The sequence below is a fragment of the Callithrix jacchus genome, chromosome 15 (genome assembly GCF_049354715.1).
Source record: "Callithrix jacchus isolate 240 chromosome 15, calJac240_pri, whole genome shotgun sequence".
NCBI classification, from domain to species: domain Eukaryota; kingdom Metazoa; phylum Chordata; class Mammalia; order Primates; family Cebidae; genus Callithrix; species Callithrix jacchus.
The window spans coordinates 68,519,666-68,534,166 of record NC_133516.1 but is presented as its reverse complement, the minus strand read 5'-3'; the positions used below and the strand labels follow the sequence as shown (position 1 = coordinate 68,534,166).

Here is a 14,501-nt window from a genome sequence, read left to right as displayed (position 1 = left end):
AGCTCCTGGACTCATGATCCTCCTGCCTTGGCCTTGCTGGGATTACAGGCATGAGCCACTGCACATGGCCAAATAGGATACATATTTAAAATACAGCTCACGTCTAATCAAGGAGGTTTTGCTTGAGTTCTCCACCAAGACTATATTAAAAAGCTTTCAGTTTTCCAAACTTGTTGGATTTAGAATTAGAGATAAGGAGTTTTGGATTGATAGAAACTGTGTTATGAAATACAAAGTTAGTGCTCTACATAAAAGGTATTCAAATCAAGAAGAAGGGGATGAATGTGAAACAGAGCCCTAGGAAAGGCTCCATGAAGAAGATAAGCACTGAGTGATATTGGATAGGATGGGTAAGGGGTGAGGGAATATGGGTAGAGGGCAGAAGGAACAAAAAAAGCAGAGGAACAGTCATGGCAGAAATGGGGACATGTGAGACCAGCTGTCCTCATGTGGAGGGTTTGTGCTGTGCAAGACCAGCACACGCACAGCTGAGCAGGATGGGTGAACACCTATGGAGAAGCTTCAAATGAGAGGCTAAAGAATTTCGGAGCAGGAAGCCAGTGGCAGTCCTGCATGGTGAATATGATTCTGCAGCGGCTACAGGGCTTTGAAGGAGGCAGGCAGGAAAATCAAGACTCAAGGATTGATAAATTTCTGAATTAGAGCAGAGGAGTAAGACTGGAAAGAAGGAGACCCTTGTTGGGGCTGATTTAAGAGAAAAGGTGACCTAACTTGGTATCTTGGTAGACTCAAGGAATGAAAGAGAGAACAAAGCCCTTGAGGTGTCAAGCCATGACTGGCCAGGAGAATAACAGCTTAAGTGAAAGACAAGCCCCTTGAGAGGCAAAGCAAGTTTCAGAAGAGTAATAATTAAAGACATTTTCAGCTGTGGACAAGAGCAGGGCAAAGATAAACCAAGGAAACTGGATATGAATACTGAGAGCATAGCTAATACAGGTGAGAATCATCAGTTCTTAGAAGTTACTCAGAGAAAGAAAAGCCCCACAAAGTCCTAAAGAATGTCCACAGTTAGGGAGTAAAAAGAAATAGAATCACTAGGCCAGATATGGTGGCTCACTCCTATAATTCCAGCATTTTGGGAGGCCAAGGTGGGTGGATCCCATGAGGTCAGGAGTTCGGGACCAGCCTTCGACCAACATGGTGAAACCCTGCCTCTACTAAAAATACAAAGTTAGCTGGGCGTGGTGGTGCATACCTGTAATCCCAGTTACTTGGGAGGCTGAAGGAGGACTGCTTGAACATGGGAGGCAGACATTGCAGTGAGCCAAGATATCTTGCCATTGCACTCCAGTCTGGGCAACAAGAGGGAAACTCCATTAAAAAAAAAAAAATGAAAAGAAAGAAAGAAAGAAAAACGAAATAGAAACAGTAAAACAAAGCTGTAATTGGTACACCAGGACAGCATATATATCTACCAACCCAAAGCAATAAAAAACTTTGAAAAGAGTAATGATGAATGAACACTAGAAATCAAAGAAAATGACAGGTTAATGCCACTGGATTTTATATTTAAAAGGAGTGTGGCGGTGGCTTTCTAAAGTGCAATTTCGTAGTAGAATTCTCAAAAGAGAACAGGCTGTAAAGGCAGAATCACCACAGGGGAGCAACTGACTTATCCCCAGCAAGTTCCAGGGGGAAGCTTAGATTGCCATTGGATTCCTAATGGGTGGATTGTTGTTCTTGTTTTTCAACAGGGTGAATATGCTTTCCACATTTAAAAAGATGCTTTGGCAACAGAAGTCCAATTTTGAATGAATGAAAGATTCACAATGGGTGCTTAAAAAAAATAAACAGAAGGTATGAGGTGGAAATTATAATAAATATTTTTCTATATAATCGATAAGCTTCATTGATCACAAAAGACAACACATCATTGTTCCTAAAATTCTCCACTGCCTCAGTATGGCTTGCAGCATCACGCCTCACAGTGCCTGACCAAGCATTTTCAAACATTCACCATTGTGAGCACTTATTAAAAATAAGGATGCCTGGGTCTCACCCCTACTTCCTGTGGAGGAAAGAAGATTCAGTAAGAGAAGATGGAATAGTGATGGAGGCCGTAAGTCTGGAGTTTGCCTATTACATCGAGTGATGCTGTTGTGGGTTTGGTGCTATCTTGATGCCTACGGGTCACTGGCACTTATATTTGGAGGCCCCACCTCAAAATCACCTCAAATGTATTTGAATGCATCCTCAACACCTATTAAATATTTTTTGGCTTTTAACTGTTTGAAAGAATTTTTATAATTTTGCCCAATGGCAAACAGGTGATTTAGCCAGGTTCAGTGGGTCATGCTACTTTGGGAGGCCAAGGAGGGGGTTGGAGGGTGGGTGGTGGGAATCACCTGAGGTCAGGAGTTCACGACGATCAGCCTAATCAACATGGTAAAACTCCCAGCTCTAGTAAAAATACAAAAATTAGCCAGGTGTGGTAGAGTGCACCTGTGATTCCAGCTTGGGAGGCTGAGGCACAAGAATCTCTTGAACCTGGGAGGCAGAGGTTGCAGTTGAACTCCAGCACAAGAGCAATACTCCGTCTCCCCACCACCCCCCCGCTCCACCCCCGCCAAAAAAAAAGGAAAAGAAAAAGAAAGAGAAAAACAGAGAAGGGAAAGATGGCGCTGTAGGACCAACTCAGGATTGCAGCTCCCAGTGAAATCGCAGAGGGTGAGTGCACACCGCATTTCCATACGAATCTTTATTGCCCACAGACCAGGTGTAGGAGCTCCACGGGCCGCCAGCACGGCAGATTGGGCTGGCATGGCTGTTTGGGCCAGGTCTGCAGCGCAGCAGCACCCTGTACAAAATACTCTGGTTTGGTTGCCCTGTTAAACCAGCAGTTGGAGATTTTGGAAGGCAGATTAGCACATTCATCTGATTAAACGGGACTTAAACAGAAAGCCAGGCCAGGAGATTTCTGGGCAGCAACACGGTTTGAGCTGGCGCAGTGGGTCGCTGCACGGGAAATCACACAGATCCCAGCGCCCTTGCAGCAGGTGACTGGAACACCTGGGAGAGAGTCAACCATTCAACTTAAAAAAAAAAAAGGGCTCTGAGGCAGGGAGCCAGGTGATCAGGCTTGGCAGGTCCCACCCCCACAAAAACAAACAAAACAGCAATTGGAAACACTCGATGTTGAGAGTTTCACGGCAAGCACAGCGGAACTCAGGACAGTGCAGCTTGGTGGGGGAGGGGTGTCTGCCACTACCGAGACTACCGAGGTACTCTGCCATTGCTGAGACAGCCTGCCGTTGCCAAGGCAACCCACCATAACAGAGAGAGTCCGCCACTACAGAGGTGGGCCACCATTGCCACTGCAGTTCTAACCACATCCATATGAACAGGACTACAGGAAAATACACACGGCAGCAGGGCGGAGCCCATGGCAGCAGGGTGGAGCCCACGGCAGCTCAGCATAGCCACTACAGGCAAAAAGTGACTAGACTGCCTCCTTGCTGGGCAGGAAAGTGCAACAGATACTCATAAATAAAGCCCTAACTCACCCAGACAGAGCACCTGAGGAAAAAAAAAAGGGGGGAGCTTTATGAGTTCTGCTGCAGCAGACTTAAATGTACCTGCCTAGCAGCCCTGAATGAACAACGGAGCTCACAGCTCAGCACTAGAGGTCCTATAAAGTACAGACTGTCTCCTCAAGCAGCTCCCTGACCCCCGTATATCCAAAGAGTCACCTCACAAAGGACTGATCAGACTGACATTTGGCGGGCATTATTCAGGGACAAAGATAGCAGAAGAATCTGGTAGCAACCCTCACAGTTCTGCACCTGCTACAGGAGTTCCCCAGGCAAGCAGGGCCTGGAGTGGACCTCAGCAGTCCTACAGCAGTGGGGCCAGACTATTAGAAGGAAAACTAAGAAACAGAAATACTTCATCATCAACAATCTGGACGTCCACTCAGAGACCCAATCAGAAAATCAGCAACTACTCAGACGACAGGTGGATAAATCCACAAAGATGGGAAGAAACCAGCGCAAAAAGGAGGAAAACACCCAAAACCAGAACACCTCGCCTCCTAGAAAGGACCAAAACTCCTCACCAGCAAGGGAACAAAGCTGGTTGGAGAATGAGAGTGATGAAATGACAGAATCAGACTTCAGAAGGTGGGTAATGAGAAACTTCTGTGAGCTAAAATAACATGTTCTAAATCAATGCAAAGAAACTAAGAACCTCGAAAAAAGATTTGAGGAAATGATAACGAGAATGGACTACTTAGAGAGGAATATGAGTGAATTAAAGGAGCTGAAAAACACAACACGAGAACTTAGCGAAGCATGCACAAGTTTCAACAGCCGAATTGACCAAGCAGAAGAAAGGATATCAGAAGTCGAAGATCAACTCAATGAAATAAAACGAGAAGCCAAGATCAGAGAAAAAAACGCAAAAAGGAATGAACAAAGTCTCCAAAAAATGTGGGACTCTGTGTAAAGACCTAATCTACGTTGGATAGGTGTGCCAGAATGTGATGAAGAGAATGAATCCAAGCTGGAAAATACTCTTCAGGATATTATCCAGGAAAACTTCCCCAAACTAGCAAGGCAGACCAATATTCAAGTCCAGGAAATACAGAGAACACCACAAAGATATTCCGCAAGAAGAGCAACCCCAAGGCACATAATTGTCAGATTCACCAGGGTTGAAATGAAGGAGAAAATACTAAGGGCAGCCAGAGAGAAAGGTCGGGTCACCCACAAAGGAAAGCCCATCAGACTCACAGCAGACCTCTCGGCAGAAACCCTACAAGCCAGAAGAGAGTGGGGGCCAATACTCAACATCCTTAAAGAAAAGAACTTTCAACCCAGAATTTCATATCTAGCCAAACTGAGCTTCATAAGTGAAGGAAAAATAAAATCCTTTGCGAACAAGCAAGTACTCAGAGATTTTGTCACCACCAGGCCTGCTTTACAAGAGCTCCTGAAAGAGGCACTACACATAGAAAGGAACAACCAGTACCAGCCATTCCAAAAACATACCAAGTGGTAAAGAGCATCAACAAAATGAAGAATCTGCATCAACTAACGGGCCAAACAGCCAGCTAGCATCAAAATGGCAGTATCAAATTAACACATAACAATATTAACCCTAAATGTAAATGGGCTAAATGCACCAATCAAAAGACACAGACTGGCAAATTGGATAACAAGCCAAAACCCATCAGTGTGCTGTATCCAGGAAACCCATCTCACATGCAAGGATACACAAAGGCTCAAAATAAAGGGATGGAGGAAGATTTACCAAGCATATGGAGAGCAAAAAAAAGCAGGAGCTGCAATTCTCATCTCTGATAAAATAGACTTTAAAGCAACAAAGATCAAAAGAGACAAAGAAGAACATTACATAATGATAAAAGGATCAATACAACAAGAAGAGCTACCGATCCTAAATATATATGGACCCAATACAGGAGCACCCAGATATATAAGGCAAGTTCTTAACAACTTACAAAGAGACTTAGACTCCCACACAATAACAGTGGGAGACTTTAACACTCCACTGTCAATATTAGATCAATATTAGACTCCTTTTTTTTTCCCTTTCATTAAAATAAAAACCAAGAAAGTAAAAAGAAAAAATCCTTAGCCATCATCTCTTCAAACATTGTTTCCCCATTAAAAAAAAAAAAAAAAAAAGACAGATCGACCAGACAGAAAATTAACAAGGATATCCAGGACTTGAACTCAGACCTGGAACAAGCAAACCTGATAGACACTTACAGAACTCTCCACCCCAAATCCACAGAATATACATTCTTGTCAGCACCACATCACACCTACTCTAAAATTGACCACATAATTGGAAGTAAAGCACTCCTCAGCAAATGCAAAACAACTGAAATCATAACAGTCTCTCAGACCATAGTGCAATCAAGTTAGAACTCAGAATTCAGAAACTAACTCAGAACCGCACAGCTTCATGGAAACTGAACAACTGGCTCCTGAATGTTGGTTGGATAAACAATGAAATGAAGGGAGAAATAAAGAAGTTCTTCAAAACCAATGAGAACGAAGACACAACATACCAGAATCTCTGAGACACATTTAAAGCAGTCTCTAGAGGAAAATATATAACAATAAGTGCCCACATGAGAAAAGTGGAGAGATCCAAAATTGACACCCTATCATCAAAATTGAAAGAGCCTGAGGAGCAAGATCAAAAAAACTCAAAACCTAGCAGAAGACAAGAAATAACTAAGATCAGAGCAGAACTGAAGGAGATAGAGACATGAAAAACCCTTCAAAAAATCAATAAATCCAAGAGCTGGTTTTTTTTAAAAGATCAACAAAATAGACCACTAGCCAGACTGATAAAAAAGAAAACAGAGAATAACCAAATAGATGCAATACAAAAGATAAAGGGGAGATCACCACAGATTCCACAGAAATTCAAACCATCATCAGAGAATATTACAAACAACTCTATGCACATAAACTAGTAAACCTGGAAGAAATGGACAAATTCCTGAACACTTGTGTCCTCCCAAGCCTAAACCAGGAGGAAGCCGAAACTATGAATAGACCAATAACAAGGTCTGAAGTTGAGGCAGCAATTAAGAGCCTACCACACAAAAAAAGCCCAGGTCCAGATGGGTTCACAGCCAAATTCTACCAGACACACAAAGAGGAGCTGGTACCATTCCTTCTAAAACTATTCCAAATAATCCAAAAAGAGGGAATCCTTCCCAAATCATTTTATGAGACCAACATCATCCTGATACCAAAACCCAGCAGACTCAACAAGAAAACCTCAGGCCAATATCCATGATGAACATAGATGCAAAAATCTTCAATAAAATACTTGCAATCCAATTGCAACAGCACATCAAAAAGCTTATCCATCATGATCAAGTAGGATTCATCCCAGGGATGCAAGGCTGGTTCAACATATGCAAGTCTATAAACGTAATTCACCACATAAACAGAACCAAAAACAAAAACCACATGATTATCTCAATTGACGCAGAGAAGGCCTTTGATGAAATTCAACAGCCCTTTATGCTAAAAACACTCAATAAACTCGGTATCGATGGAACGTATCTCAAAATAATAAAAGCTATTTATGACAAATCAACAGTCAATATCATACTGAATGGGCAAAAACTGGAAGCATTCCCTTTGAAATCTGGCACTAGACAAGGATGCCCTCTCTCACCACTCCTATTCAATATAGTACTGGAAGTTCTAGCCAGAGCAATCGGGCAAGAAAAAGAAATAAAGGGTATTCAAATAGGAAAGGAGGAAGCCAATTGTCTCTATTTGCAGACAACATGATAGTATATCTAGAAGACCCCATCGTCTCAGCCCAAAAACTCCTGAAACTGATAAGCAACTTCAGCAAAGTCTCAGGATATAAAAATCAATGTGCAAAAATCACAAGCATTCCTATACACCAATAACTGACTTAAAGAAAACCAAATCAAGAACGAACTGCCATTCACAATTGCTACAAAGAGAATAAAATAACTAGGAATACAACTTACAAGGAATGTAAGGAACCTCTTCAAGGAGAACTACAAACCACTGCTCAATGAAATCAGAGAGGACACGAACAGATGGAGAAACATTCCATGTTCATGGTTAGGAAGAATCAATATCGTGAAAATGGCCATACTGCCCTAAGTAATTTACAGACTCAACGCTATCCCCATCAAGGTACCACTGACTTTCTTCACAGAACTGGAAAAAACCACCTTGAAGTTCATATTGAACCAAAAGAGAGCCCACATAGCCAAGTCAATTCTAAGCAAAAAGAACACAGCAGGAGGCATCACACTACCAGACTTCAAACTATACTACAAGGCTACAGTAATCAAAAGAGCATGGTACTGGTACCAAAACAGAGATATAGACCAATGGAACAAAACAGAGGCATCGGAGGCAACACAACATACCTACAACCATACAATCTTTGATAAACCTTACAAAAACAAGCAGTTGGAAAAGGATTCCCTGTTTAATAAATGGTGTTGGGAAAACTGGCTAGCCATGTGCAGAAAGCAGAAACTGGACCCCTTCCTGACACCTTACACTAAAATTAACTCCAGATGGATTAAAGACTTAAACATAAGACCTGACACCATAAAAACCCTAGAAGAAAATCTAGGCAAAACCATTCAGGAGGAGTAGGCAAGGACTTCATGACCAAAACACCAAAAGCATTGGTAACAAAAGCCAAAATAGACAAATGGGACCTAATGAAACTCCACAGCTTCTGCACGGCAAAAGAAACAGTCACTAGAGTGAATCGGCAACCAACAGAATGGGAAAAAATTTTTGCAGTTTACCCATCTGACAAAGGGTTGACATCCAGAATTTACAAAGAACTCAAACAGATTTACAAGAACAAAACAAACAAGCCCATTCAAAAATGGGCAAAGGATATGAACAGACACTTTACAAAAGAAGACTACATGAGGCCAACAAACATATGAAAAAATGCTCATCAGCTGGGTGCAGTGGCTCAAGCCTGTAATCCCAGCACTTTGGGAGGCCGAGGCGGGTGGATCACAAGGTCAAGAGATCGAGACCATCCTGGTCAACATGGTGAAACCCCGTCTCTACTAAAAATATAAAAAATTAGCTGGGCATGGTGGTGCATGCCTGTAATCCCAGCTACTCAGGAGGCTGAGGCAGGAGAATTGCCTGAACTCAGGAGGTGGAGGTTGCGGTGAGCCGAGATCACGCCATTGCACTCCAGCCTGGGTATCAAGAGTGAAACTCTGTCTCAAGAAAAAAAAAAAAAAAAAAGAAAAAATGCTCCTCATTACTGGTCATTAGAGAGATGCAAATCAAAACCACATTGAGATACCACCTCACGCCAGTTAGAACGGCGATCATTAAAAAATCTGGAGACAGCAGATGCTGGAGAGGATGTGGAGAAATAGGAACACTTTTACACTGCTGGTGAGAGTGTAAATTAGTTCATCCATTGTGGAAGACAGTATGGCGATTCCTCAAGGACCTAGAAATAGAAATTCCATTTGACCCAGCAATCCCATTACTGGGTATATATACAAAGGACTATAAATCGGTCTACTATAAGGACACATGCCCACGAATGTTCATTGCAGCACTGTTTACAATAGCAAAGACCTGGAATCAACCCAAATGCCCATCGATGATAGACTAGACAGGGAAAATGTGGCACATATACACCATGGAATATTATGCAGCAATCAAAAATGATGAGTTCGTGTCCTCTGTAGGGACATGGATGAATCTGGAGAACATCATTCTCAGCAAACTGACACAAGAACAGAAAATGAAATACCACATATTCTCACTCACAGGTGGGCAATGGACAATGAGAACACATGGACACAGGGAAGGGAGCACTATACACTGGGGTCTATTGGGGGGATTAGGGGAGGGACAGCGGCGGAGGGAGGTGGGGAGGGATAGCATGGGGAGAAATGCCAAATGTGGGTGAAGGGGAGGAAGGCAGCAAAACACACTGCCACGTGTGTACCTCTGCAACCATCTTGCATGTTCTGCACATGTACCCCAAAACCTAAAATGCAATTAAATAAAAAAAAAAGAAAAAGAAAAACAGGTGTTTGGGGCACACATGTGGAGAAATACTCTCACAGCCTCCTGTGTTGTCTTCTGGGCCTCTAATCTCTCCCTTTTTCTCTTTTCCTTCACAATGCAGCTAGCATTTACTTTCAACTGTTGGTTTTTGAAGGGTTCCAGGCTCAGCCCTCTCCTCGGTCATTCAATTTCTTTTTTGTTTTTCAGTCTCTCTCTGTCACTCATGCTGGAGTGCAATGGCACAATCTCGGCCCACTGCAACCTCCACCTCCTGGATTCAAGTGATTCTCTTGCCTCAGCCTCCCAAGTAGCTGGGATTACAGGCGTATGCCACCACGCCCGGCTAATTTTTTTGTATTTTTAGTAGAGATGGGGTTTTACCATGTTGGCCAGGCTGGTCTCGAACTCCTAACCTAGTGATCTGCCCGCCTCGACCTCCCAAAGTGCTGCAATTACAGATGTAAGCCACTGTGCCTGGCCCTAAGTTTTTGTATTTTTAAGTACAGATGGGTTTTGCTATGTTGGTCAGGCTGGTCTCGAATTCCTGACCTCAAGTGATTCACCTGCCTTGGCAAACCAAAGTGCTGAGATTACAAATGTTAGCCACCATGCCTGGCCAGTCATTTACTTTCTACAACAATTTCTATCTATATGCCAATGAATCTCAGGACTATATTTCTAGCTCTAACCTCTAAACGTATATTTAAGTGTCCTTTAAAGCCACGACTTAGATTTTTCAAAATCTCAAATTCAACAAATCCAAAAGTCAATATATATTTTCCCTAAATTCTACCCCTTTCTCCGTATTTCCTACTTTGCTTAATAGTATCACCTTACATTCTAGCAAGAAATCTCAACATCATCTTCAATTTTTCTCTCTCTCAATGCAAGAAAGCACTAATCCTAGAAGCTCAACCTTAAACAGTCCTCTGGAATGCCATGAAGGTAACAGTTACTGAACACAGACCAAAACTGGGCACAGCAGCAGGGGTATTCACTTGAATTCAATTCTCTGAGAAGCCCTAAGAAGGAAAAGCTCCAGTTTTATAGAGGAAGAAACTGAGGTTCAGAGAGGTAAGAAATTCATATAAGGAGGCCGGGTATGGTGGCTCACATCTGTAATCCCAGAACTTTGGGAGGCCAAGGTGGGCAGATCACCCGAGGTCAGGAGTTTGAGACCAGCCTGGCCAACATGGCGAAACTCTGTCTCTACTAAAAATACAAAAATTAGCTGAGCATGGTGGTGGGTACCTGTAATCCCAGTTATTTGGGAGGCTGAGGCAGGAGAATCGTTTCAACCCGGGAGGCGGAGGTTACAGTGAGCCAAGATGGAGATCCCACCACTGTACTCTAGCCTGGGCAACACAGCAAGGCTCTGTCTCCAAAAAAAAAAAAGAAAGAAAGAAAATAAGAAATTCACAAAAGGCTATACATCTAGGAAAGTGGGAGAACCAGGATTCAGCTTCCAATGCCACTCTGAAGTCCATACTCCTCATGTAACTTCATGCTTCCTGTCTAGGTCTGCCTGCCTTCTCTCCATTCCCACTGCCACGTATCAGGCTCCAGCATCTCACACCTCAGCTCTTGCAGTGATATGCTCACGGGTCACTGCCTTTGGCCCCTGTCTCCTCCAAACAAGATGGCACACTGCCACCAGGAATGATCTGCATAGGTTGCTCCCTTGTTTAAACAAACAAACAAAACCTTACTGGCCTTATCACACAGATAATAAGGTGCTTACAGCCTTAGCCTGCTAGTTTCCTGATCTTACGCATGGCAGATGTTCCTAGGAAACCTTTCCCCTCTCTACCAGGGAAAGTACTTCTCATCTCTTAGGGTCCTTATGAAACTCTCAGTAAGTCAGTGGGTATTAAATGGTTCCCTTCTCCATGGCAGATGAACACTTCCATTAGGGCATTTACTACCATAAATTGTACTTGCTGTTTTGATAATATCCTGTTCAAAACTATTTAAATAGCAGCAGTAGTAATAGTCATATTAGTAACTGTTCTTATTAAATGCTCATTCTGTGCCAGGCGTTACATTAAATACTTTACATGTTATTCCCTTGACAGTGGTAAGATTATTTCTACTTTACAGAAGAGAAAACTGAGGCACTGGGAGCTTTAAGTAACTTGCCCAGAGTCACACAGGAAGCGGTAGAGCTACGATGACTAACCCGGGTCTGCTCACTTCCAAGCCCCTATTCTCGTCACAATACTATACTGCCTTGAAGGAAGAAAGCTCTTTTCAGAAACTTCCTACTGCCCATCAGCCTCACACATGCTAAAAAATAACTGTTTTGAAAAAACATTCACAAGCTAACCTACTCTCCAACAGTCAAAACAAAAAGGTCATGGCCAGAGCCATCGTCCAATGTGGAAGGAAATCAACACAGTTGCAGACAGTGGTACAAAAGGATTTCATCTAAAACCTTCTGTGTGACAGACTGTCAGGTCCCTACACACATCGGTCATTCATAACTTTCTATTAAAGGACAAATGTAACTTGTTTTTTATTTTATTTTTTTCAGACGGAGTTTCGCTCTTGTTACCCAGGCTGGAGTGCAATGGCGCGATCTCGGCTCACCGCAACCTCTGCCTCCTGGGTTCAGGCAATTCTCCTGCCTCAGCCTCCTGAGTAGCTGGGATTACAGGCACACGCCACCATGCCCAGCTATTTTTTTGTATTAGTAGAGACGGGGTTTCACCATGTTGACCAGGATGGTCTCAATCTTTTGACCTCATGATCCACCTGCCTCGGCCTCCAAAAGTGCTGGGATTACAGGCTTGAGCCACCGTGCCCGTCCAATGTAACTTGTTTTTATCATAATTTTGATGACCTGCTGAGGTCATCAAGATGGAATTTTACCAGTGCCAAAGGATCACAAAGACAAAAAAGAAAATTCTAATCTACAGCACTTCGGTAGCTGGGTAAAAATGACTAAGGATTACTACTTAGAAGATAACAGACATGTCCAGGTCAAGTGGCTCACGCCTGTAATGCCAGCACTTTGGAGGCAGAGGCGGGTGGATCAATTGGTCAGGAGTTCAAGACAAGCCTGACCAACATAGCAAAACCCTGTCTCTACAAAAAATACAAAAATCAGTCAGGCATGGTGATGCATGCCTATAATCCCAGCTACTCGGGAGGCTAAGGCAGGAAAACTGCTTGAACCCAGGAGGCGAAGGTGGCTGTGAGCTGATATCACAGCATTACATGCCAGCCTGGGCCACAAGAGAGAAACTCTGTCTCAAAAAAAAAAAAAAAAAAAGGTAACAGATACTTTGTATACTAATTATACCTCAATAAAGCTGTTTTTTTCCAAAGGTAAAAAATAAGATGCTAAAGCTGTTTGAAAAAATAAAAAAGATGTTGGCCAGGCACAGTGGCTCACGCCTGTAATCCCAGCACTTTGGGAGACTAAGGTGGGTGGATCATGAGGTTAGGAGTTCGAGACCAGCCTAACCAACATGATGAAACCCTGTCTCTGCTAAAAATATAAAAAATTAGTGGTGTGTGGTGGCGCACACCTGTAATCCCAGCTACTCGGGAAGCTGAGGCAGGAAAATCGCTTGAACCTGGGAGGGGGCGGTTGCAGTGAGTCAAGATCATGCCACTGCACTCCAGCCTGGGTGACAGAGCAAGACTCTGTCTCAAAAAAAAAAAAAAAGATGTTTTCCCAGGTGGCTGCCAAAGATGGCAGAGGGGCAGATCCTGGTGCTCGATGGCCAAGTCTCTCTCCTGGGCTGCCTCAGCCATCATGGCCAAGCAGGTATTACTGGGCCAGGAGGTGGTGGTCATGTGGTACAAGGGCATCAACATTTCTGCAAGGGCAATTTCTACAGAAACAAGTTAAAGTACCCGGTTTTCCTCCACAAGTGATGAACACTAACTCTTCCCGAGGCCCCCACCATTTCCAGGCCCCTAGCCGAATCTTTTGGCAGACTGCAGGGCATGTAGCCCCACAAGACCAAGCAAGGACAGATTGCCCTGAACCACTTCACGATGTTTGATGGGACCAACCTATGACAAGAAAAAGCAGATGGTGGTTCCTTCCGCCTTCAAGACTGTGTGTCTGAAGCCTAAAATAAAACCTGTCTACTGGGGGTGGCTGGTTCATGAGGCTGGCTGGAAGTAACAGCCAGTAACAGCTACCTGGAGAAGAGGAAGAAGAAGGCCAAGATCCACTACCATAAGTAAAAACAGCTCATGAGGCTGCAGAAATAGGTGGAAGAGAATGTGGAGAAGAAAACTGACAAACAGAGGTCTCAAGACCATAGACTCCCGGTCTGAGCCCAACATAAACTACTTATTCCTCATGCTTGGCCTGGCCTGCCCTTCCTCCAACACTGTACTGGGATGTGGGGACCCAGGTGACAGTCCAGGTGCTGAAGGCAGCCTGGGACCTAGAAAGATTAGAAAGAGGAAAGGGCCTTAGTCACTGCCTATAAACTTATTTGAAACAATTCCAAGAGTTGTGAAGACATAATTTGCCTATGACCTACTTGTTCATGACAGAGTTTTTAAAAACAAATAGTAGGACCAACTAGTTACTTCTGTTTCAATATTAGCAAAAGCGAGATGGAACACTAATTGGAGGGGAGCCCTACCCTGTGAATGAGGCATCTATTTCCCACCTGGTCATATGCTATAGCCTGAAGCTGCTAAGATGTAAGAAAACACTCAGGTACAGTATGAGTTTGCTCTTGAACAAAGGGTATTTATAGAAGCAGAGATTGAGAAGATGTGCGACCAAGGGGTTTCAGGTATTGCCCTTGTTCCTTCCCTGTATTTTGTAAACAGAAACAAACTACTTTTACAGAGGAAAAAAAAAGGCTTGGTGCAGCGGTCCATGCCTATAATCCTAACTCTTCGGGAGGATGCGGCAGGAGGATCGCTTGAGCCCGGGAGTTTGAGACCAACTTGGGCAACGTG

The 14,501-nt window shown here is 43.4% G+C and overlaps 1 protein-coding gene across 23 annotated transcripts in view; it reads right to left on the bottom strand.

Moving 5' to 3' along the window:
* Nucleotides 1-14,501, bottom strand: part of ATG7 (autophagy related 7) — a 275,247-nt gene that overhangs the window by 245,216 nt on the left and 15,530 nt on the right. For 4 of the 23 annotated variants that reach the window (XR_008476829.2, XR_013527504.1, XM_054245934.2 and 1 more), the window contains exon 2: nt 1,217-1,313. The exons of 17 other annotated variants lie outside the window; for them this stretch is intronic. Coding sequence is in view for 2 of the 6 variants with exons in the window: in XM_054245934.2 (XP_054101909.1) it covers nt 1,217-1,302 (86 nt within the window). In the remaining 4 variants the exon portion in view is untranslated. Of the gene's footprint in view, nt 1-1,216; nt 1,314-10,814; nt 10,939-14,501 lie in introns of all 23 variants that reach the window. 2 more of the 23 variants (XM_054245936.2, XM_078351649.1) reach the window with 1 other exon arrangement.